We start from the raw sequence: 25,837 nt of genomic DNA, 5'->3' as shown, positions 1-25,837 counted from the left end.
GGCCCCACAAGGGTGCATTCTGAACCCTCTCCTGTGTACTCCCTGTTCACCCATGACTGCATGGCCATGCACGCCTCCAACTCAATCATCAAGTTTGCAGACGACACTACAGTGGTAGGCTTGATTACCAACTACGACTAGAAGGCCTACAGGGAGGAGGTAAGGGCCCTCGGAGTGTGATGTCAGGAACATAACCTCACACTCAACGTCAACAAAACAAAGGAGATGCTCGTGGAGCACCCCCCTATCCATATCGACGGGACAGTAGTAGAGAGAGTAGTAAGTTTAAAGTTCCTCGCCATACACATCACGGACAAACTGAATTGGTCCACCCACACAGACAGCGTGTTGAAGAAGGCGCAGCAGCGCCTCTTCAACCTCAAGAGGCTGAAGAAATTTGGCTCACCTAAAGCACTCACAAACTTCACCGCCTGGTACAGCAACTGCTCCGCCCACAACCATAAGGCTCTCCAGAGGGCAGTGAGGTCTGCACAATGCATCACCGGGGGCAAACTACCTGCCCTCCAGGACACCTACACCACCCGATGTCACAGGAAGGCCATAAAGATCATCAAGGACAACAACCACCCGGGCCACTGCCTGTTCACCCCGCTATCATCCAGAAGGCGAGGTCAGTACAGGTGCATCAAAGCAGGGACCGAGAGACTGAAAAACAGCTTCTATCTCAAGGCCATCAGACTGTTAATCAGCCATCAATAACATTGAGTGGCTGCTGCCAACATACTGACTCAAATCCAGCCACTTTAGTAATGGAGAAATTGATGTAAAAATGTATCACTAGCCACTTTAAATAATGCCACTTTTATGTTTACATACCCTACATTACTCATCTCATATGTATATACTGTACTCGATACCATCTACTGCATCTTGCCTATGCCGTTCTGTACCATCACTCATTCCTATATTGTTTTGTACATATTCCTCATCCCTTTACACTTTTATGTTTAAGGTAGTTGTTGTGGAATTGTTAGGTTAGATTACTCGTTGGTTATTACTGCATTGTCAGAACTAGAAGCACAAGCATTTAGTTTCACTCGCATTAACATCTGCTAACCATGTGTATGTGACAAATAACATTTGATTTGATTTGATCTGGCAAACATCTGGCCCTACACCTATAGGAGAATGTAGTATTAGTAATGGACACCTGGTTCCAACCAGATTCTCTTAAATCCCCCTAAGCCATGTGATTCGGACAGTATTGTCCATGTCCAACAGAATGTATCATCAGATATGGGTTGTGTCCTGATGCATCATGGTTAAGAGCTCCCGGGTGGCGCAGCAGTCTAAGGCACTGTATATCAGTGCTAGATATGTCACTACAGACCCTGGTTTGATTCCAGGCTGTATCACAACTGGCTGTGATTGGGAGTCCCATAGGGCGGTGCACAATTGGCAAAATTTTGTCCGGGGTAGGCTGTCATTGTAAATAAGAATTTGTTCTTAACTGACTTGCCTAGTTAAATAAATAAAAAGAGCTTTAGCATGCCGGGTACGGCTGTAGCTGAGCCTATGGCTGTCCGCTGTCCATGCTCAGGGCTCATTTGGACTACAGTACAGTTCTAATTGAATGGTTGCTACCACACTTCTCTAGATAGAACCTTAGGGTGTTTTTGGCTGAGTCACAGTGTGATTGTGTACACATACTACACACAGGCACATACACACACACATGGCCTGGAGCAAATTGATTTTACACTCTGCCAGATGAATACTCGTGGCATACAAGTGGTGGAGAAAGACTGCGCGTACAGAAAGAAGGCAGGAACTTAAACAGATTTGCTGTGGGACACTGAGAGGAGTTAGAACATTTGCAGATTTATGTCATATTGGCAACCTGCTCCTTTACTAACCTGTATAACACCCTTGCTCTTGCTAAGCTAATTTTGCAAGATATTTTATTGTCCCTTCTACTGTATCACATCTACAGAACCTCCAAGGTAATATAGGAGGAGGTATTTTGTATATGGAAAAGGGTAGAACACAAATTGCTAAATGTTCAATAATACTTATTGAAATAGAAACAGAGAGGATGTGATATTCAGAGCAATGAGAACGGTCAGTGGAGACACTCAGAGGAATAGACCAGTATGATGTCTGACATCAGGAGACACACAGAGGAATAGACCAGTATGATGTCTGACATCAAGAGACACACAGAGGAATAGACCAGTATGATGTCTGACATCAGGAGACACTCAAAGGAATAGACCAGTATGATGTCTGACATCAGGAGACACACAGAGGAATAGACCAGTATGATGTCTGACATCAGGAGACACACAGAGGAATAGACCAGTATGATGTCTGACATCAGGAGACACACAGATGGTTCTAACCTACTTTAGACTTCTCTGAAGGACAACAAAGAGACAGAATGAAACAGCAGAACAAGAGAACAGAGTAGTCCTGTTCTCTGGATACCTGGCTTTCTGTAACCCCAAACCTCAACAAGCTTCACGACCATGACAGAGACAGAGCACAGTCCCCCTGGAGAAGGAAAGGGACAGGTAAGGTCCAGCTTGAGTGAAGCAGTGACTTCTGGGTACTGCTCTGATAGCATCAAGTAAAAATGGCACATAGTGCCTTCAGAAAGTATTCACACCTCTTGACTTTTTTCCATATTTTGTTGTGTTACAAAGTGGGATTCAAATGGATTTAACTGTAATTTTTTTCGTCAACAATCTACACACAAAACAAAACAAAAATATACATATATCTTGATTAGATAAGTATGTTAGAATCACCTTTGACAGCGATTACAGCTGTGAGTCTTTCTGGGTAAGTCTCTAAAAGTGTTCCACACCTGGATTGTGCAACATTTTCCATTATTCTTTTCAAAATTCTTCAAGCTCTGTCAAGTTGGTGGTTGATCATTGCTAGACAACCATTTTCAGGTCTTGTCATAAATGTTCAAGTAGATTTAAGTCAAAACTGTAACTCGGCCACTCAGGAACATTCACGGTCTTCTTTGTGTGCATTCAAGTGTAGATTTGACCCTGTATTTTAGGTTATTGTCCAGCTGAAAGGTGAATTCATCTCCCAGTGTCTGGTGGAAAGCAGACTGAACCATGTCTTCCTCTAGGATTTTTCCTGTGCTTAGCTCCATTCAGCTTCTTTTTTATCCTGAAAAACTCCCCAGTCCTTAACTATTTCAAGCATACCCATAACATGATGCAGCCACCACTATGCTTTAAAATATGGAGAGTGGTACTCAGTAATGTGTTATATTGGATTTGCCCCAAACAACACTTTGTATTCAGGACAAAAGTTAATTGTTTTGCCACATTTTCTTTAAGTATTATTTTAGTGCCTTGTTGCAAACAAGATGCATGTTTTGGTAAAGGCTTACTTTTTTTACTCTGTCAATTAGGTTAGCATTGTGGAGTAACTAAAATGACTAATACTGAAAGTGTTCTCCTATCACAGCCATTAAACTCTGTAAATGTTTTTCTTTCCTTCCTAAAATCAAATCAAATCAAATCAAATGTATTTGTCACATACACATGTTTAGCAGATGTTAATGCGAGTAGCGAAATGCTTGTGCTTCTAGTTCCGACAATGCCGTAATAACCAACAAGTAATCTAGCTAACAATTCTAAACTACTACCTTATAGACACAAGTGTAAGGGGATAAAGAATATGTACATAAAGATATATGAATGAGTGATGGTACAGAGCGGCATAGGCAAGATACAATAGATGGTATCGAGTACAGTAAATCAAATCAAATCAAATTTTATTTGTCACATACACATGGTTAGCAGATGTTAATGCGAGTGTAGCGAAATGCTTGTGCTTCTAGTTCCGACAATGCAGTGATAACCAACAAGTAATCTAACTAACAATTCCAAAACTACTGTCTTATACACAGTGCAAGGGGATAAGGAATATGTACATAAGGATATATGAATGAGTGAAGGTACAGAGCAGCATACAGTAGATGGTATCGAGTACAGTATATACATATGAGATGAGTGTGTAGACAAAGTAAACAAAGTGGCATAGTTAAAGTGGCTAGTGATACATGTATTGCATAAGGATGCAGTCGATGATGTAGAGTACAGTATATACATATGCATATGAGATGAATAATGTAGGGTAAGTAACATTATATAAGGTAGCATTGTTTAAAGTGGCTAGTGATATATTTACATAATTTCCCATCAATTCCCATTATTAAAGTGGCTGGAGTTGGGTCAGTGTCAATGACAGTGTGTTGGCAGCAGCCACTCAATGTTAGTGGTGGCTGTTTAACAGTCTGATGGCCTTGAGATAGAAGCTGTTTTTCAGTCTCTCGGTCCCAGCTTTGATGCACCTGTACTGACCTCGCCTTCTGGATGATAGCGGGGTGAACAGGCAGTGGCTCGGGTGGTTGTTGTCCTTGATGATCTTTATGGCCTTCCTGTGACATCGGGTGGTGTAGGTGTCCTGGAGGGCAGGTAGTTTGCCCCCGGTGATGCGTTGTGCAGACCTCACTACCCTCTGGAGAGCCTTACGGTTGTGGGCGGAGCAGTTGCCGTACCAGGCGGTGATACAGCCCGCCAGGATGCTCTCGATTGTGCATCTGTAGAAGTTTGTGAGTGCTTCTGGTGACAAGACTAATTTCTTCAGCCTCCTGAGGTTGAAGAGGCGCTGCTGTGCCTTCTTCATGATGCTGTCTGTGTGGGTGGACCAATTCAGTTTGTCTGCGATGTGTACGCCGAGGAACTTAAAACTTACTACCCTCTCCACTACTGTTCCCTCGATGTGGATAGGGGGGTGGATAGGGGGGTGTTGCCTCTGCCGTTTCTTTCCAAAACACTTGAGAGTGCTCTCTCTGATCATCTTTCTCGTTATCTCTATCAAAATTATCTTCTGGACCCTAACCAGTCAAGTTTCAAGATGGGTCCCTCAACTGAGACTGCCCTTCTCTGTGTCACGGAGACTCTCCACACTGCCAAAGCTGACTCTGTCCCCTCTGTTCTCATCCTCCTAGATCTATACGCTGTCTTTGACACCGTGAACCATCAGATCCTCCTCTCCACCCTCTCAGGGCTGGGCGTCTCAGGCTCTATCAGATCCTCCTCTCCACCCTCGCAGGGCTGGGCGTCTCAAGCTCTATCAGATCCTCCTCTCCACCCTCTCAGGGCTGGGCGTCTCAAGCTCTATCAGATCCTCCTCTCCACCCTCTCAGGGCTGGGCGTCTCAGGCTCTATCAGATCCTCCTCTCCACCCTCTCAGGGCTGGGCGTCTCAGGCTCTATCAGATCCTGCTCTCCACCCTCTCAGGGCTGGGCGTCTCAAGCTCTATCAGATCCTCCTCTCCACCCTCTCAGGGCTGGGCGTCTCAAGCTCTGCATATTATTGGATTGCATCCTTCCTGGTAGGCTACTCCTACCAGGTGACGTAGAGAGGATCTGTCTGCACAACTTATTCTCACTACTAGTGTCCCCTAGGACTCGGTTCTAGGCGCCCTCCTCTTCTCTCTATACACCAAGTCACTCGGCTCCATCATATCATCACATGGTCTCTCCTATCATTGCTATGCGGATGACACTCAACTACTTTTCTCCTTCCCCCCTTCTGACACAAGGTGGCGACATGCATATCTGCGTGCCTGGCAGATATCTGAACATGGATGTCGGCCCAGCACCTCAAGCTCAACCTCGACAAGACGGAGCTGCTCTTCCTTCCAGGGAAGGCCTGCCCGCTCAAAGACCTCTCCATCACGGTGGACAACTCTAGTGTTGCCCTCCCAGAGCGCAACAAACCTTGGTCGTTCTCTGCAAACATCAAAGCAGCGACTCACTCCTGCAGGTCTACAACATCCGTAGAGTCCAACCCTACATCACTCAGGAAGCACTGTAGGTCCTAATCCAGGCACATGGCAACTCGCTGTTGACTGGGCTCCCCGCTTGTGCCATCAAACCCCTGCAACTTATCCAGAACGCTGCAGCTCGCCTGGTTTTCAACCTTCCCAAGTTCTCTCATGTCACTCCGCTCCTCCGCACACTCCACTGGCTTCCAGTTTAACGCTTTCATCCACTACAAGACCATGCTGCTTACCAACGGAACAGCAAGGGGAGCTGCAACTCCCTAGCGTCAGGCTAAGCTCAAACCCTACACCCAACCCGAGCACTCCGTTTTGCCACCATAGGTCTCTTGGCCCTCCCACCCCTGCCCAGTCCAAGCTCTTCTCTGTCCTAGCACCCCAATGGAGGAACCAGCTTCCCATTATGGGTTTGTCATGTTCTGACCTTAGTTCCTTTGTTATGTCTTTGTTTTAGGTTGGTCAGGGCATGAGTTGGGGTGGGTAGTCTATGTTCTTTTTTCTATGTGTTTGGCCTAGTATGGCAGGTGTCATTCGTTGTCTCTGATTGAGAATCATACTTAGGTAGCCAGTTTTCCCCATTTTAGTTGTGGGTGATTGTTTTCTGTTTAGGTTTGTTTTCCCTGACAGAACTGTGCGCTTTCGTTTTCTCCGTTTTGTCATTTTGTTTCAGTGTTTTTTTGTGAACATTAAATATGAACAATTTCCACGCTGCGCTTTAGTCTCATTCCAACGACGATCGTTACATGGGTATTGTGTATAGATCAGTGACCAAAAAAACTCAATTGAATCCATTTAAAATTCAGGCTCAAACACTCCAAAATGAGGAACAAGTCAAACGATGTGAACACTCTCTGAAGGAACTGCATGTGTAAATGGCTTAATATCAAGAAACTGAGCCTCACCAAAATCATTCTCATTTAGGAGGTGAAAAAGTAAAAATTATTATCATCAAATCTACTTAATAGATTTATTTGGGGTGAGAAAGAAAATTTTACGCTTTTCATTATTATAAAGTTGCCGTTTATACAACGTCATTTAAAAGGTGAAAGTCTTAATGATCACCCCTGGATATGCAACCAGTGAAATCTCTGTAATTGATGTAACTTTTTATTGCACTTATCATTACAATTCACTGGGGTTGCACATGATTTACGATGCTATTTGTTTTACAAAGCAATTATGGTGCAATGATTTCTATGAGCAGCGTGCTTAATTCAAAACCAATAAACAATCATTACCTTCTCTTAGAGTCAAGACATATCAATGGCATCCAACCTGAAAATGTACTCTATGGGTCATATGCATTTTAAAAAACAATGATTCTGTTATTTTCTAGTAAGAAACACAAAAATAAAACCCTGCTCTGTGTCAGCCCATAGCCTTCTCAGGTTGCAGAAGCATGCTTATGCCAAGACCACTACTGATATGAATACTTCAACAAGATTTATGGAAAAAAAACATATATTATTCTGTTCCCTGAACATACTTAAACAAGACAAACGCTCTTACAATCACACACAGACTAGAAACAGCTCTGATCTTCCTCGGAATTCCTGGATCACTTTAGTTAACACAACACAGCATTTTCATACTCCTCTCTCCAAGGTCAAAGAGGAGAGACATCTTGAGAAAAGTGAGAGATAAAAAGAGAAAACAGGGGCTGGGCTCAGTGACAGTGGGCTCAGTGATAATGCCAAGTATATATGAGGGCCAATGTTGCTGTGGCAAGTGGGAGACACATGGGTTAAATTGATGAATGGTGCCTGGGCTACAGGGAGAGCAACACCAAACAGAATCACTTACTGCAGAGTACTGCCTCTCAGCCCAGAGACTACACACCACTTCTGGGTGGGCTGGCTGGTGGTCAGGAGCTGGATGGTGTGGACAGGGGGCACACAGACACACTGTCAAGCTACCCTCAGGATTCTACTGTCATTTCTTGATTATTATTTATTTTTTACATATGACTGGTTGAATTACATAAAACAGAATCATATAATTGCCACTAAACAGGCTATTAACAAAGTCATTGCATTAGATCATTAGAAGGTTTTAATTGTGCTTGTTAGATAAATTGAACAAATTGATTGAGCTTAAATTAACTATCCATTAAGGGCTGTTATTTGTTCTCACTCTGCTGTCTGTGTCTCTCTGCAGGGCGACGGCTCCACGTTCCTCCAGCTGGGCTCCTCCATCGAGCAGCAGATAAACGGCATGTTCAAGGTGATGGAGGAGTACAACTGGGACAGCTTCGTGGTCATCACCAGCCTGTACCCGGGCTACGAGGTCTACGTGGACTATGTCAAGACCTTCACTGACACCAGCTACTTCATGTGGGAACTGCAGGACGTGCTGACCTTCGACATGTCTGCCGACGGCATGAACGACATCCGGGCACGGCGCCTGCTGCAGCAGATCGACGCCCAGGTACTGCTGGTATACTGCTCCCACGAGGAGGCCCAGTACCTGTTCAGAATGGCCGGAGAGGCCGGCCTGCTGGGGCCTGGCTACATCTGGATCCTCCCTAGCCTTGCCGTGGGGAATCCAGACATGCCCCCACCAAACAGCTTCCCTGTGGGCCTCATCAGCATCATCACCGACCACTGGCGGATGAGCCTGAGGAAGCGGGTGCGGGATGGGGTGGCCATCGTGGTCAAAGGGGTGCAGAGCTTCCACAAACAGAGGGGCTTCATCCCCGAGGGCCACAACGACTGCCACAGCCCTGTTAGGGCATCTTCTAATGATACACTGTTCAGGTGAGTGGAGGTGGGGGGATGGAAGGGGGGCATACTGACATACTGTAGGTTGGAGATTGTTCATATAAGAGAAGACAACAAAAATGAGAAGATAAGAGAAGGCAATAAGAGAAGCCAACCAAAACGGAGAGATAAAGTGATATAGTTGAAGTCGGAAGTTTACATACAATTTAGCCAAATACATTTAAACTCAGTTTTTCACAATTCCTGACAGTTAATCAGAGTAAAAAATCCCTGTCTTAGGTCAGTTAGGATCACCACTTCATTTTAAGAATGTGAAATGTCAGAATAATAGTAGAGAGAATAATTTATTTCAGCATTTCTTTCTTTCATCACATTCCCAGTAGGTCAGAAGTTAACATTAACTCAATTAGTATTTGGTAGCATTACCTTTAAATGGTTTAACTTGGGTCAAACCTTTAGGGTAGCCTTCCACAAGCTTCCCACAATAAGTTGGGTGAATGTTGGCCCATTCCTCCTGACAGAGCTGGTGTAACTGAGTCAGGTTAGTAGGCCTCCTTGCTCACACACATATTTTCAGTTCTGCCCACAAATGTTCTATAGGATTGAGGTCAGGACTTTGTGATGGCCACTCCAATAACTTGACTTTAAGCCATTTCTCCACAACTTTGGAAGTATGCTTTGGGTCATTGTCCATTTGGAAGACCCATTTGCGACCAAGCGTTAACTTCCTGACTGATGTCTTGAGATGTTGCTTCAATATATCCACATAATTGTCCTGCCTCATGATGCCATCTATTTTGTGAAGTGCACCAGTCCCTCCTGCAGCAAAGCACCCCCACAACATGATGCTGCCACCCCCCTGCTTCACGGTTGGGATAGTGTTCTTCGGCTTACAAGTCTCACCCTTTTTCCTCCAAACATGACGATGGTCATTATGGCCAATCAGTTCTATTCTTTGTTTCATTCGCCCAGAGGATATTTCTCCAAAAAAGTATGATCTTTGTCCTCATGTGCAGTTGCAAACCGTAGTCTGTATTTTTTATGGTGGTTTTGGAGCAGTGGCTTTTTCCTTGCTGAGCGACCTTTCAGGTTATGTCGATATAGGACTTGTTTTACTGTGGATATAGATACCTTTGTACCTGTTTCCTCCAGCATCTTCACAAGGTCCTTTGCTGTTGTTCTGGGGTTGATTTTCACTTTTCGCACCAAAGTATGTTCATCTCTAGGAGACAGAATGCGTCTCCTTCCTGAGCGGTATGACGGCTGCATGGTCCCATGGTGTTTATACTTGCATACAATTGTTTGTACAGATGAATGTGGTTTGGAAGATGAATGTGGAAATTGCTCCCTAGACTTGTGGAGGTCTACAATTTTTTCTGAGGTCTTGGCTGATTTCTTTTGATTTTCCCATGATGCCAAGCAAAGAGGCACTGAGTTTGAAGGTAGACCTTAATATACATCCACAGGTACACCTCCAATTTGACTCAAATGACGTCAATAATCCTACCAGAAGCCATGACATCATTTTCTGGAATTTCCCAAGCTGTTTAAAGGCACAGTCAACTTTGTGCATGTAAACTTCTGACCCACTGGAATTGTGATACAGTGAATTATAAGTGAAATAATCTGTCTTGTAAACAATTGTTGGAAAAATGACTTATGTCATGCACAAAGTAGATGTCCTAACTGACTTGCCAAACTATAGTTTGTTAACAAGAAATGTGTAGTGGTTGAAACCTAGGTGTTGCCAACCTAAGTGTATGTAAACTTCCGACTTCAACTGTAACTGTTGCAGATTGAGAAGGACTGACTTGAAACAGAGAGAGAGAGACTTGGCAACATCAGTCAACAGTTGCTCAACAGTCATTTAGCTGGGGCTTTCCATCTGCTTAATGTTGTGGTGGGGGGCAACATGGTACTCTCACTGTCACTCCCTTAACCCCTGCCTGCCAACTGATCCATCCTACCTCTGTCCCATGACCTCACTGTTGGAAGCACTGGCATCACAGAGAGATGATGTGGCCTGTCATACCTGCCCAGCCCAGCCCAAAAGAGCAATCTGGTGCCATCCGTGCCTGGGAACATGGAGCAAATCCTATTTGGTTCTAGAACATTTTTAATCAGCCAAAGGGAGGCTTCCCTTCTGTAGGGAAAACAGATTTAGCGTCAGCATTTGGCACTAGCCAAGGTCATTGAGACTGGACTGGGAGGATTGGAGAGTTTCCAGGCAGGGTACAGGGGGATTTCTTTGTGCATTTTTGTGGACCAGGATGGTAATATGAAATCTGACACAGTTCAGTGGTATTAAAACATCACTTTCTCCTCAGAAGTAATTTTCTCTTTTCTGAAAGTGGCTAGCCTGAGGGAAAGAGAACTTCTCTTTTTGTAAATCGAAATCCTGCATGAAAAAGGAGAACCGTCTGGGCAGCTATATTTCAGCCTTTGATTTGAGTCATGCTGCTGTTTCCAACCCCTACGATTTTCCACTTTCAAGACAAAATAATCATGAGTGAAATACCAATGACCAAAATTGGTAATATGAGGGGTTGGAAACAGCACTCTCCGTCTGCTCTCCACTCTTTTATTTCCCTCCCTGGCACAATGTTGTTCTTTCTCTCAGACCTCCCTATTCAAAGGGAGCAGTGCCTCGCTCTCTCCTCGGCGGTCAATAGACTCAACACCTCATTTAATTAGGTCTCTTTTTAATGAGCTTTTGATTGTAAATCACTCCGCCTGTTCATAAGATTATCACAGATTACCAGATTAAACGAGCCTTTCACATGGACGAGACAGAGGGCCCGTTCATTACCCAGCATGCTTTCATCACCTCTGCTGGACTGAGAGAGAAAGGGAGGAGAGGTGAGAGAGCAGCCTTGCAGTGCGTGATGACAGGGAGTTCACAACATGTCGATAGCTATGTGCACAACAAGCAGCAGGTAGTGCTTTAGAAATAGGATGAGACCATCGGAAGATTGGATTAATGGACATTAACGACTATGTTGTAATGAGTATTTAACTCTTTGATTGATTTCCCTTGTTTTCAGGCACATGTTAAACGTAACATGGGAACACAACGACTTCTCGTTCAACCCTGAAGGGTACCTGATCAACCCAGCTATGGTCATCATCACCTTAGATCGAGAGAGACAGTGGGATAAGGTGAGACATTACACTTCATTATATCCCTCCCAATCAGTAAAACTAGGGATTGTCTTTGTGTTAGCTGACTACAAGTTAATAAGGCTATATAACCTGCTCATTACGAAAAGGAAAAACTCCCAAAAGTATTATTAACAACACATGAATTACTGCCTCATTCACTGTGTATTTTCATGAACTATCACTGACAGGCCTTGACTTGGGCATATTGTGGGCTGTTACAAAATACAGACTGTCCACCTTATAGGCTAGCATTTTGCTCTAACTGCCTCCTACCAATCACAGTGTCCTAACCGGCCACTATACCCGGTGTCTCTCCATACCACAGGCCTAGTGTGATTACATGTCTAACTGCCTCCTACCAATCACAGTGTCCTAACCGGCCACTATACCTGGTGTCTCTCCATACCACAGGCCTAGTGTGATTACACGTCTAACTGCCTCCTACCAATCACAGTGTCCTAACCGGCCACTATACCTGGTGTCTCTCCATACCACAGGCCTAGTGTGATTACACGTCTGACTGCCTCCTACCAATCACAGTGTCCTAACCGGCCACTATACCCGGTGTCTCTCCATACCACAGGCCTAGTGTGATTACACGTCTAACTGCCTCCTACCAATCACAGTGTCCTAACCGGCCACTATACCCGGTGTCTCTCCATACCACAGGCCTAGTGTGATTACACGTCTAACTGCCTCCTACCAATCACAGTGTCCTAACCGGCCACTATACCCGGTGTCTCTCCATACCACAGGCCTAGTGTGTTTACATGTCTGACTGATCTCCCAATAAACACCAGCTATTCAAATGAGCCTGCCTAGCGTTCCACTACCTCAGAGCCACCGACTCTTAGCGAACGGGACCTTGTCTCACATATTCATCCCACTTTCACAACACAACTTCCCTCTACCTTTAATAACCTTCTTATTGACGGTTGATATTGTCAGGAGGTTCCCAGTAGGGAGTAGACACTGAAGGGAGGTGGAGGTCGGTTTTCTTCCTTACGTGTAGTCAGTGGTTGAATGGAGGTTGATGTGTGTCAGAGCATGTTGGACCCAACCACATCTCTGGGTAAACAGCTCCGGGCCTCTTCTCCAGTTTATTACGTGCCATCGATGTTCTCTCAAGGTTGGTTCCTATTCATTTCAGGTATGTTATTGAAGCTGAGGCCAATGCCTCTGTAATTGGAGGGTCTGACAGCGCGCTGTACTGAAGGCTATCAGATGTGTGGTTGGTCAGAGAGAGAGAGAGTGGTAGCCTATTGACGGCTTGCGCCAATGGAAAGGCTGCATTTAAAAGTACAACAGAAAATGAACGCGCTGTAGCTGCTGCAGTGTAGTGAGTCCACTTTCAGGTTGAGAGGTCAACAAGCTTACTGCGGGACGTGATCTAAAAGGCTCATCTTTAAACTCTGTTATTAGACATTTCTGAGCTACTCAAAAAATGACCTGAAGTGATACTTCAAAAGAATAACAAGAAAACATGCTCATTCATTGCAGATCAATGAGGCAATCTTACACTGAGTGTACAAAACATTAGAAACACCTTCTCTTCCCATGTCAGACTGACCAGGTGAATCCAGGTGAAAGATATGTTCCCTTATTGATGACACTTGTTAATTCCACTTCAATCAGTGTAGATGAAGGGGAGGAGACAGGTTAAAGAATACTTTTTAAGCCTTGAGACAATTAAGACATGGATTGTGTGTGTGCGCCATTCAGAGGGTGAATGGGCAAGACAAAATATTTAAGTGCTTTTGAACAGGATATGGTAGTAGGTGCCAGACGCACTGGTTTGAGTGTGTCAAGAACTGCAACGCTGCTGGGTTTTTCACGCTCAACAGTTTCCCATGTGTATCAGGAATGATCCACCACCCAAATGACATCCCGCTAACTTGACACAACAGTGAGAAGCATTGGAGTCAACATGGGCCAGAATCCCTATGGAAGGCTTTCGACACCTTGTAGAGAAGAAGAGAAGGAGAAAAAGTATTTCTCTCTCCTTAATTTTAGCCAGTCTGAGCCTTAAAGTATGTTTCTGGATTTGACAACAGCTAATGGGGATCCTAATAAAATACCAAAAAAAAACAAATCATTAGGAGCATTGCTCACTCCAAGTATTATCCAGACAGGCTATAGGTATTTGAGATCTTGGCTTCCTCTCTCATCTCCAATACGTTACAAAGGCAAACTGACAAGTCTGTTCTTTGACACAAACAAAGAGGGTTGGCTCTGTAAAGCCAATAAAAATAGTGAGGGGACAATCTTACGCTCTCTTTTCCTCTTAAAGCTAATAAACTATTTGTGTCTTTTCACCAAGAGCTTAGAATCAATCTCTCGTTCTGAATGCTTTTGTCATTTCTACTAGAAGTCCCAACCGCTCATCGCATTGTGTTCATCCATCTCGGAAACAACCCACCACAGCTCAGCTCATTGCAGATCAATTGCAGATCAACAAGGATCAATGGTGCAAACTTACACTGAGTGTATTAAACATTAGGAACACCTGCTCTTTGCATGACATAGACCAATCAGGTGAATCCAGGTTAAAGATATGATCCCTTATTGATGTCACTTGTTGAATCCACTTCAATCAGTGTAGATGAAGGGGAGTTGACAGGTTAAAGAATCCTTGTTTCCCCTTGAGACAATTAAGACATGGATTGTGTCTGTGCGCCATTCAGAGGGTGAATGGGCAAGACAAAATATTTAAGTGCATTTGAACAGGGTATGGTAGTAGGTGCCAGACGCACTGGTTTGAGTGTGTCAAGAACTGCAACGCTGATGGGTTTTTAACACTCAACAGTTTCCCATGTGAATCAGGAATGATTCACCACCCAAATGACATCCAGCTAACTTGACACAACAGTGAGAAGCATTGGAGTCATCATGGGCAAGAATCCCTATGGAATGCTTTTGACACCTTGTAGAGTCCATGCCCCAACAAATTGAGGCTCAAAGAAGAAGAGAAGGAGAAGTAGAGAAGAGAAGAAGAAGAAGAGAAGTAGAAGAGATGGCGAAGAAGAGGAGGAGAAGAAGAAGATGAAAAGGAGAAGAAGAGAAGGAGAAGACAAGGATAAAAGAAGAAGAGAAGAAGAGAATAAGAAGAGAAGGAGAAGAGAATGGGAAGAAAAATAGAAGAGAAGAAGAAGAAGAAGAAGAAGAAGAAGAAGAAGAAGAAGAAGAAGAAGAAGAGGAGGAGAAAAGAAGAAGAAGAAGAGAAGGAGAAGAAGAGGAGAGGAAGAGAAGAAGAAGAAGAAGAAGAAGAAGAAGAAGAAGAAGAAGAAGAAGAAGAAGAAGAAGAAGAAGAAGAAGAAGAAGAAGAAGAAGAAGATGAAGAAGATGAAGATGAAGATGAAGAGAAGAAGAAAAAGAGAAGGAGAAGAAGAGGAGATGAAGAGGAGAAGATGAAGAGAAGGAGTTGGAGAAGGAGAAGAGGAGAAGAAGAGAAGGAAAAGTGAAGAAGATAAGAAAAATAGAAGGAGAAGAAGAAGAGGAGGAGATGAAGAGAAGAAGAAGACAAAGATAAGAAGAAGGAGAAGAGGAGAAGAAGAAGAAGAAGAAGTGAAGGAGAAGAAGAAGAGGAGAAAATAAGAAGAGAAGGAGAAGACAAAGAGAATAAGAAAAAGAGAAGGAGAAGAAGAGGAGGAGAAGAAGAAGAAGAAGAAGAGAATGAGAAAAGGAGAAGAAGAGAAGAAGAAGAAGAGAAGAAGAAGAGGAGGAGGAGATAAAGAGAAGAAGAAGAGGAGAAGAAGAGGAGAAGTGAAGGAGAAGAAGAAAAATAGAAGGAGAAGAAGAGGAGATAAAGAGAAGAAGAAGAGAAGGATAAGAAGAAGAGGAGGAGATGAAGAGAAGAAGAAGAAGAGGAGAAGAGAAGAAGAAGAAGAAGAGAAGGAGAAAAGGAGAAGAAGAGAAGAAGAAGAGAAGAAGAAGAAGAGAAGGAGAAGAAGAGAAGATGAAGAGAAGGAGAAGAGAAGAAGAAGAAGTAGAAAAGAGGAGGAGAAGTGAAGAAGATGAAGAAGAGAAGGAGATGAGAAGGAGAAGAAGAGGATGAGAAGAAGAGGAGAAGGAGAAGAAGAGAAGGATAAGAAGAATCAAATCAAATCAAATCAAATCAAATCAAATTTTATTTGTCACATACACATGGTTAGCAGATGTTAATGCGAGTGTAGCGAAATGCTTGTGCTTCTAGTTCCGACAATGCAGTGATAACCGACAAGTAATCTAACTAACAATTCCAAAACTACTGTCTTATACACAGTGTAAGGGGATAAGGAACATGTACATAAGGATATATGAATGAGTGATGGTACAGAGCAGCATACAGTAGATGGTATCGAGTACAGTATATACATATGAGATGAGTGTGTAGACAAAGTAAACAAAGTGGCATAGTTAAAGTGGCTAGTGATACATGTGTTACATAAGGATGCAGTCGATGATGTAGAGTACAGTATATACATATGCATATGAGATGAATAATGTAGGGTAAGTAACATTATATAAGGTAGCATTGTTTAAAGTGGCTAGTGATATATTTACATCATTTCCCATTATTAAAATGGCTGGAGTTGGGTCAGTGTCAATGACAGTGTGTTGGCAGCAGCCACTCAGTGTTAGTGGTGGCTGTTTAACAGTCTGATGGCCTTGAGATAGAAGCTGTTTTTCAGTCTCTCGGTCCCAGCTTTGATGCACCTGTACTGACCTCGCCTTCTGGATGATAGCGGGGTGAACAGGCAGTGGTTCGGGTGGTTGATGTCCTTGATGATCTTTATGGCCTTCCTGTAACAACGGGTGGTGTAGGTGTCCTGGAGGGCAGGTAGTTTGCCCCCGGTGATGCGTTGTGCAGTCCTCACTACCCTCTGGAGAGCCTTACGGTTGAGGGCGGAGCAGTTGCCGTACCAGGCGGTGATACAGCCCGCCAGGATGCTCTCGATTGTGCATCTGTAGAAGTTTGTGAGTGCTTTTGGTGACAAGCCGAATTTCTTCAGCCTCCTGAGGTTGAATAGGCGCTGCTGCGCCTTCTTCACGACGCTGTCAGTGTGAGTGGACCAATTCAGTTTGTCTGTGATGTGTATGCCGAGGAACTTAAAACTAGCTACCCTCTCCACTACTGTTCCATCGATGTGGATAGGGGGGGTGTTCCCTCTGCTGTTTCCTGAAGTCCACAATCATCTCCTTAGTTTTGTGAGGTTATTTTCCTGACACCACACTCCGAGGGCCCTCACCTCCTCCCTGTAGGCCGTCTCGTCGTTGTTGGTAATCAAGCCTACCACTGTTGTGTCGTCCGCAAACTTGATGATTGAGTTGGAGGCGTGCGTGGCCACGCAGTCGTGGGTGAACAGGGAGTACAGGAGAGGGCTCAGAACGCACCCTTGTGGGGCCCCCGTGTTGAGGATCAGCGGGGAGGAGATGTTGTTGCCTACCCTCACCACCTGGGGGCGGCCCGTCAGGAAGTCCAGTACCCAGTTGCACAGGGCGGGGTCGAGACCCAGGGTCTCGAGCTTGATGACGAGCTTGGAGGGTACTATGGTGTTGAATGCCGAGCTGTAGTCGATGAACAGCATTCTCACATAGGTATTCCTCTTGTCCAGGTGGGTTAGGGCAGTGTGCAGTGTGGTTGAGATTGCATCGTCTGTGGACCTATTTGGGCGGTAAGCAAATTGGAGTGGGTCTAGGGTGTCAGGTAGGGTGGAGGTGATATGGTCCTTGACTAGTCTCTCAAAGCACTTCATGATGACGGAAGTGAGTGCTACGGGGCGGTAGTCGTTTAGCTCAGTTACCTTAGCTTTCTTGGGAACAGGAACAATGGTGGCCCTCTTGAAGCATGTGGGAACAGCAGACTGGTATAGGGATTGATTGAATATGTCCGTAAACACACCGGCCAGCTGGTCTGCGCATGCTCTGAGGGCGCGGCTGGGGATGCCGTCTGGGCCTGCAGCCTTGCGAGGGTTAACACGTTTAAATGTCTTACTCACCTCGGCTGCAGTGAAGGAGAGACCGCATGTTTCCGTTGCAGGCCGTGTCAGTGGCACTGTATTGTCCTCAAAGCGGGCAAAAAGTTATTTAGTCTGCCTGGGAGCAAGACATCCTGGTCCGTGACTGGGCTGGATTTCATCTTGTAGTCCGTGATTGACTGTAGACCCTGCCACATGCCTCTTGTGTCTGAGCCATTGAATTGAGATTCCACTTTGTCTCTGTACTGACGCTTAGCTTGTTTGATAGCCTTACGGAGGGAATAGCTGCACTGTTTGTATTCAGTCATGTTGCCAGACACCTTGCCCTGATTAAAAGCAGTGGTTCGCGCTTTCAGTTTCACGCGAATGCTGCCATCAATCCACGGTTTCTGGTTAGGGAATGTTTTTATCGTTGCTATGGGAACGACATCTTCGACGCACGTTCTAATGAACTCGCACACCGAATCAGCGTATTCGTCAATATTCCCATCTGACGCAATACGAAACATGTCCCAGTCCACGTGATGGAAGCAGTCTTGGAGTGTAGAGTCAGCTTGGTCTGACCAGCGTTGGACAGACCTCAGCGTGGGAGCCTCTTGTTTTAATTTCTGCCTGTAGGCAGGGATCAGCAAAATGGAGTCGTGGTCAGCTTTTCCGAAAGGGGGCGGGGCAGGGCCTTATATGCGTCGCGGAAGTTAGAGTAACAATGATCCAAGGTTTTACCACCCCTGGTTGCGCAATCGATATGCTGATAAAATTTAGGGAGTCTTGTTTTCAGATTGGCTTTGTTAAAATCCCCAGCTACAATGAATGCAGCCTCCGGATAAATGTTTTCCAGTTTGCAAAGAGTTAAATAAAGTTCATTCAGAACCATCGGTGTGTCTGCTTGGGGGGGGGATATATACGGCTGTGATTATAATCGAAGAGAATTCTCTTGGAAGATAATGCGGTCTACATTTGATTGTGAGGAATTCTAAATCAGGTGAACAGAAGGATGTATGTTTCCTTCATCACACCATGTCCCGTTAGTCATGAGGCATACGCCCCCGCCACTCTTCTTACCAGAGAGATGTTTGTTTCTGTCGGCGCGATGCGTGGAGAAACCCGTTGGCTGCACCGCCCTGGATAGCGTTTTCCCAGTAAGCCATGTCTACGTAAAGCAAAGAACGTTGCAGTCTCTGATGTCCCTCTGGAATGCCACCCTTGCTCGGATTTCATCAACCTTGTTGTCGAGAGACTGGACATTGGCAAGAAGAATACTGGGAAGTGGTGCGCGATGTGCCCTTTTTCGGAGTCTGACCAGAACACCGCCGCGTTTCCCTCTTTTTCGGAGTCGTTTCCTTGGGTCGCTGCATGCGATCCATTCCGTTGACCTGTTTGTAAGGCAGAACACAGGATCCGCGTCGCGGAAAACATATTCTTGGTCGTACTGATGGTGAGTTGAAGCTGATCTTATATTCAGTAGTTCTTCTCGACTGTATGTAATGAAACCTAAGATGACCTGGGGTACTAATGTAAGAAATAACACGTAGAAAAACAAAAAACTGCATAGTTTCCTAGGAACGCGAAGCGAGGCGGCCATCTCAGTCGGCGCCGGAAGTCAGATAATTTCCAGTATTAGTAAGAGAGATTATTATGAAACAAAGGCATTGGTCAGTGGTATGGGTTGGCCTCCAGATAAAACCTTTAGGACAGCCAATAATTTTCCAAAGTAAGCAGAATTATGCAGTCTTTGACTGCTGTAAAATAATGTATTTTTTAAATGAAATGTAACCTTTATTTAACTAGGCAAGTCAGTGAAGAACAAATATTTTCAATGGTGTCCTACACCGGCCAAATCTAGACAATGCTGGGCTAATTGTGTGCCGCCCTATGGGACCTATGGGACCTATGGGACCCAAGCACAGCCGGTTGTGGTACAGCCTGGATTTGAACCAGGGTGTCTGTAGTGACTCCTCTAGCACTGAGATGCAGTGCCTTAGGCTGCTGTGATACAGCCTGGATTCGAACCAGGGTGTCTGTAGTGACCCCTCTAACACTGAGATGCAGTGCCTTAGACCACTGCCCCACTCGGCAGCCAGAATATGTCAAATATTATTATTGTTATTGTAAGGTTGTAACTTTCAATGCTCACTATTTCATCTTAGATGCCTCAGAGTTGGCCAAGCATTATTTTAGTGACCCCTGACATGAATTAAAGATGGCAGTGCAATCCATACATTCTAAAACGTTATTGACCAGTATTCTGCCATTGTAGAGGTAGTTGATTGAACACAAACATGTTGTTAAATGTTGTTAATGTGAGCAATGAAATGGTTTTACCCTGCAGTCTTTTGTTGCTGATACATGTGACAATCTGCCAATATATTGACAGAAACATAAAAGTTGGTCAATATGGTCAACAATGAATACAATTATCAACACAGTAACAATGAATACAATTATCAACACAATAACAATGAATACAATTATCAACACAATAACAATGAATACAATTATCAACACAATAACAATGAATACAATTATCAACACAGTAACAATGAATACAATTATCAACACAGTAACAATGAATACAATTATCAACACAGTAACAATGAATACAATTATCAACACAGAAACAATGTATACAATTATCAACACAGTAACAATGAATACAATTATCAACACAGTAACAATGAATACAATTATCAACACAGTAACAATGACTACAATTATCAACACAGTAACAATGAATACAATTATCAACACAATAACAATGCATACAATTATCAACACAGTAACAATGAATACAATTATCAACACAGTAACAATGAATACAATTATCAACACAGTAACAATGAATACAATTATCAACACAGTAACAATGAATACAATTATCAACACAGTAACAATTAATACAATTATCAACACAATAACAATGAATATAATTATCAACACAGTAACAATGTATACAATTATCAACACAGTAACAATGAATACAATTATCAACACAGTAACAATGAATACAATTATCAACACAGTAACAATGAATACAATTATCAACACAGTAACAATGAATACAATTATCAACACAGAAACAATGTATACAATTATCAACACAGTAACAATGAATACAATTATCAACACAGTAACAATGAATACAATTATCAACACAGTAACAATGAATACAATTATCAACACAGTAACAATGAATACAATTATCAACACAGTTCACGATCCATTTTAATGTCGCTCCGTAGTAATTAGGAAGCATAAACAACAATTAACACAAACTAATTCTGGAGAGAAAACGTATTTGACTCTTTGTTTAACCTTAAACAGCTCTTAATTATGGAACTTCACTGATTAAAAGCACAAAATGTGCCATTAAGGACGGTTAAATTATCATCACTATGTCAAAGTTTACAACCTCATTCTCAACACATAAAACCATAGAGAACAATAATAGAATTGTTACTGCTTTGAGTCACTGCAATGACGCAGAGAAGTGCTGTTCAGCATACTGAACTACTTCCTCACCACTGAGATGGACAACTGTGTTTGGTAATGGAGGAAAGAACAGATAAAGAGTTTGGTCCTCTGTGACCGGCTGATCCTCACAGCTTAAGTACAGATGTTCAGAGTGAGACAAGACAAACCTCTCTAACTTAGTGCAAGGAGACGTCACAGTTGGTGCAACTACACAGTGTGTGTCTCAGGATTGTTGAGGTCTATTTAAAATTGGCAAAGATCTTGTCTTTCTGCATCCTGATATATATTTGATCGACTGTATGTTTTCCTTGTGGAAATGAGAGAATCCATCACTTAGCATTCAACAGTAAAATGTATTTAGTTTTTTTCTATAGTAAAATACACAGGAAAATTGATAACAAAAAATGCAGACCTGGAAATAACATTTCCTCGTCTTAATCTATCCTGGCATTTCCCACACGGCTGCATGGAAATCAGACACGAATCTCTGAGGAGTAGTTTTGAGATGTGATTGTATTGCAGGTATGAATAAGCTAAAGTATGACTCATGCCTGTTATTTTCCCTTCTCTCTCTCCTCTTCCAGGTGGGGAACTATGAGATGGGGATCCTGCAGATGAGATACCCGGTGTGGCCTCGCTACGGCACCTATCTGGAGCCCGTATCAGATAACAGACACTTGACTGTGGCCACACTGGAGGAACGTCCCTTTGTCATAGTGGAGGCTGTCGACCCCATGACTGGGACCTGTGTCAGCAACACTGTGCCCTGCCGCCGCCAGTCCAACAAGACAGAGACGTGAGTGGAACAGTATTCCTCTCTGATATTAATGACCACAAACTTTTTCTGATGAGAAGAATGAAACAGCATAAAAGTGTAGCGTACTACTATGGTGATGTACATCCATTATCCTGTTTCACCATTACCTGTTGTCAGGGGCGATTTTAGCATGTGCAGTATATCTTGGTGGGGCAAACTCCCCAAAATATTTTTAGATGCATGTCAGCAAAGCCACTGCACAACACAAAACAACACTAAATAATACATGAATTGCACTATAACGGTGACAAACAGTGCCCACAAACTGTTCAAATCAATTCAAATTCTATTGGTCACATACACATGGTTAGCAGATGTTAATGCGAGTGTAGCACAATGCTTGTGCTTCTAGTTCCAAACGTAATATCTAACAAGTAATCTATCAATTCCCCAACAACTACCTAATACACACAAATCTAAAGGGGTGAATGAGAATATGTACATATAAGTATATGGATGAGCGATGGCCGAGTGGCATAGGCGAGGTGCAGTAGATGGTATAAAATACAGTATATACATGTGATATGAGTAATGTAAGATATGTAAACATTATTAGTGGCATTATTTAAAGTGACTCAGGATCCATTTATTAAAGTGTCCAGTGATTGGGTCTCAATACAGTATATACATATGATATGAATAATGTAAGATATGTAGACATTATTAAAGTGGCATTATTTAGAGTGGCATTAGGGCCTACATAAACCTGTTCAGCACCATGGAGTGAATCTTTAACACTGCTACACCTGGCTATCAGCGGAGCTTTGTCTGGCAGCAAAACAGTTAATTCAGCCCCGTTTACTGCCTTTAAAAAAACATAACTGATATACAAACTATGGCATAAGTGGACGACAACGGATAAGAGGTAATCCGTAATTTCGATTAAGACAATAATGAGCGATCTAGGACGGACTTAGTCAATATAACTATTTGTTCACCACTTTTGAAATGTACAGTGACATAATTCAGAACATGGGTCGTTCTTACAGTATTCTCGCTGTATACCAAGTCAGAACCATAGGATAAATAAAGGGGGCATATAAGCAGACAATGAAAGCTCTTACAATATTAAATTATTACATTTCTCTAAAACAGGCTATAGGCTACATGTGTTAAATTATGAGGGGGAAAGTGACCAAATTATTAGGGTAAGGCACATGGGCTACTAACAGATTACTTCACAACATACACTTAGTATTACTTTCTTAGCTACAGTATATTACATAATTTTGCAGCAGCATACAATACATTTTGGACTCAACGTCTTGTGCTGTGCTCACTTGAACAGGAAGGTGAAGCGGCAATCTTTGTCATCAAACTTTGTCATCAAAGTCTGGCATTCTCTGGATTTATGGTCCTTTCAAGACAATTGGGAACTCTGAAATAAACAAGGTTGAATCATGAAGTCAGTGATCTTCAGGTCAGAGCTCTAGAAAGAGGCCGAGTTGGTTGACCGTTCAAAACGTATTTTCCCAGTCGGAGCTCCCAGTTCCCAGTTGTTTCAGAGTTCCCAGCATGACCAATGTATTCAACTGTTTCTGGCTCATGGCATGTGAGTGTTTATCCTTTTAAGCTTGGAAAGAGACCCTTAAACCCAGACTTGGACCACACACCCACTCCACTGAATAGCAGGCTAGTGATTGCTTTGCAATGCATGCAATTATCCACTGATTTCTTCCAAACCCCTCATTGTTGAATTTGCGATTTCCAACTTGTTGTGTAATGTTCATGTCCAATGGCCGATGAGCACCGATAGGTTTTATCTATAATTTGTCTTCATATTACAAGGATTGTGTAACGCTCTGGGTGTAGTGGGTGCGAAGTCAGGCGCAGGAAACAGAGAGTTCAAGGTAGTGTTCTTTAATGCACACACGGCGAACATAGGCCACCCCACGAAACACTGGTTGCTCACAAAAAACAAATGCCCTAAACACGAGGACTAAAACAGTCCAGCAAAACCCATGAACAGGAAAAAACACGTTCATCTCAAACATGCACAAATGTCACACAAACAATCCCGCGCAAAGAACAGGCGGGCCGGCTGGCTAATAAAGTCCAACTAATCACCACAATACATAACAGGTGTAACCAAAAAACAGACAAGGAGGGGGGGGAGAATCAGTGGCAGCCGAGGACGACGACCCCCGAGCGCCACCCGTACGGGAAGGGCAGCCACCTTCGGTAGGAGTCGTGACAGATTGAAAATAATTTGCCAGTAGATTGTTGATGTAATTCATGATGATGGCTGCTTGTCTAGCTTGCTAGCTAAGATTTTGAAAGTATGATGTTGACATGATCAGTCCAATCACAGCTATGGTAGATATAATGTGATTTGACATCATTTTATCTGTGGCCAATGACTTTGAGCCTTCTTGGATGGGCACTTCTAATGTAACTCTATTGCAGCACCCAATGGGGTTTGAATTTTCGAGCTCTCCCTGTAGATTTTGCGGTAACGTAGTGTCCCCATGAGTGACAGAACACTGAGCATATCACGGCGCAACTAAAGAACATCACCAACTCTCCGTATTTTCCACTGGCTGCCCCACCACCACAGAAATCACTGAGCTAGGCTGAAACACCTGCATTTTGGAGCTGCCTTACTCAAGAAATCAAGAAAAGAGACACATATTGACACATATTAATCCCAATCATGCAAAACATGTTTAGCTGAAGAGGTGGGGCTCAAATCAGGTGGGGCTCTCCCCCACCTTCCCTTGATGACGGGTTGCCACTACTTGTTGAACGTAAACTGAGCTAAGAACTACCACAGACACCATATTAATGACACGCTCCAACATGTACATGAACATGCTGTGGTTGATTCATTTGGACTGTAACTTGGAGAGTGCCATTAGGTGTGAATAGGATGAACAGTCTCTTCCCCTACCATTAGCCCAGCCATCATACAATGGGTAAAGCAGACAGCCAGAGTGCGACATCACAGTAATCACAGTGTGACCCAATAAGGGAAATATATGTGCTGCTTGCTGGGATATCAATTAGATGGGCCGATTAGGCTGCCTCATCAATCCTGGACAGTTAGAGCCTGAAATGTGTGAATGGATATGGGGAAAGGAAACATTATCCATTACTGACAATGGTTGTTAATGAGAAGAGGGGATGAGCTCAGATCAGTGAAAATCTGCTTGGGAAGCAGACCAGATCTTTTTTTAGCTTACACTGACCGAAACACCCCATTATTATCATCTGCATAGTTCTAGTGTGCTTTGTCTTGACTTAGATTTCAGTTTGCCATGTTGAACAAGGAAACATTTTCCTTGAGTTCATATGGGAGAAATTGGCTAAACCAAGTAAGCAACTAAATGATGCAGTTAGTGGGTTGAGATAGAGGCCCAATTATTGATAATGGTAAAACACCAACAGCCATGCCACTAAAGACCAGCCCTGGGGGCTGATGCTAATAATGGACCCCAGGGCTGTGGTGTTTTTTAAATCCTGGCCGCCAGTCATAATTCCTGGCCAGCAGGACAGGGAGCTAGAGGACCTGGCATTCTCATTTATTAAGGACTATCAGCGGCCTCTCTCAGAAACCGCTTCCATGCCCCAAGACTCCCGCCGAGGCCCATATAGCCCATAACTCACACCTACACGACTCGTCCGAGCTGGGTGCCAACCCCACGAGCCATCCGTCAGGCGGGAGTATTTCTGGGCCCTCTGTTCCGATCCCTCAAGCCCTCAGCAGACGAGAGAAACGAGGAAGCCTGCGTACCGGACCATCTGTGCTGCTTCGCATGGAGACACGCTTATTCCTCCTTGAAGAGACAAAACAAACAGTCACATGTTCACTCTGCTCCACTGTGGTAAGACTGATATAACACCTCCTTGTGTGTCAGGTTGTCCAGAGAGTC

General features: G+C 43.6%; 1 protein-coding gene across 2 annotated transcripts in view; it reads left to right on the top strand.

Annotated features, from left to right (window-relative positions):
- LOC124015068 (glutamate receptor ionotropic, NMDA 2C-like) overlaps positions 1 to 25,837 on the top strand; it is an 81,194-nt gene that overhangs the window by 34,007 nt on the left and 21,350 nt on the right. For both annotated transcript variants that reach the window (XM_046329984.1, XM_046329985.1), the window contains exons 3-5: positions 7,996 to 8,594; positions 11,603 to 11,717; positions 21,733 to 21,944. In XM_046329984.1, coding sequence (XP_046185940.1) covers positions 7,996 to 8,594; positions 11,603 to 11,717; positions 21,733 to 21,944 — 926 coding nt within the window. The remainder of the gene's footprint in view (positions 1 to 7,995; positions 8,595 to 11,602; positions 11,718 to 21,732; positions 21,945 to 25,837) is intronic.

This window comes from Oncorhynchus gorbuscha, linkage group LG26, assembly GCF_021184085.1.
Source record: "Oncorhynchus gorbuscha isolate QuinsamMale2020 ecotype Even-year linkage group LG26, OgorEven_v1.0, whole genome shotgun sequence".
Taxonomy (NCBI): Eukaryota; Metazoa; Chordata; class Actinopteri; order Salmoniformes; family Salmonidae; genus Oncorhynchus; species Oncorhynchus gorbuscha.
Note: the sequence above shows the minus strand (reverse complement) of the source record. Positions and strands in the feature narration are given on the sequence as shown.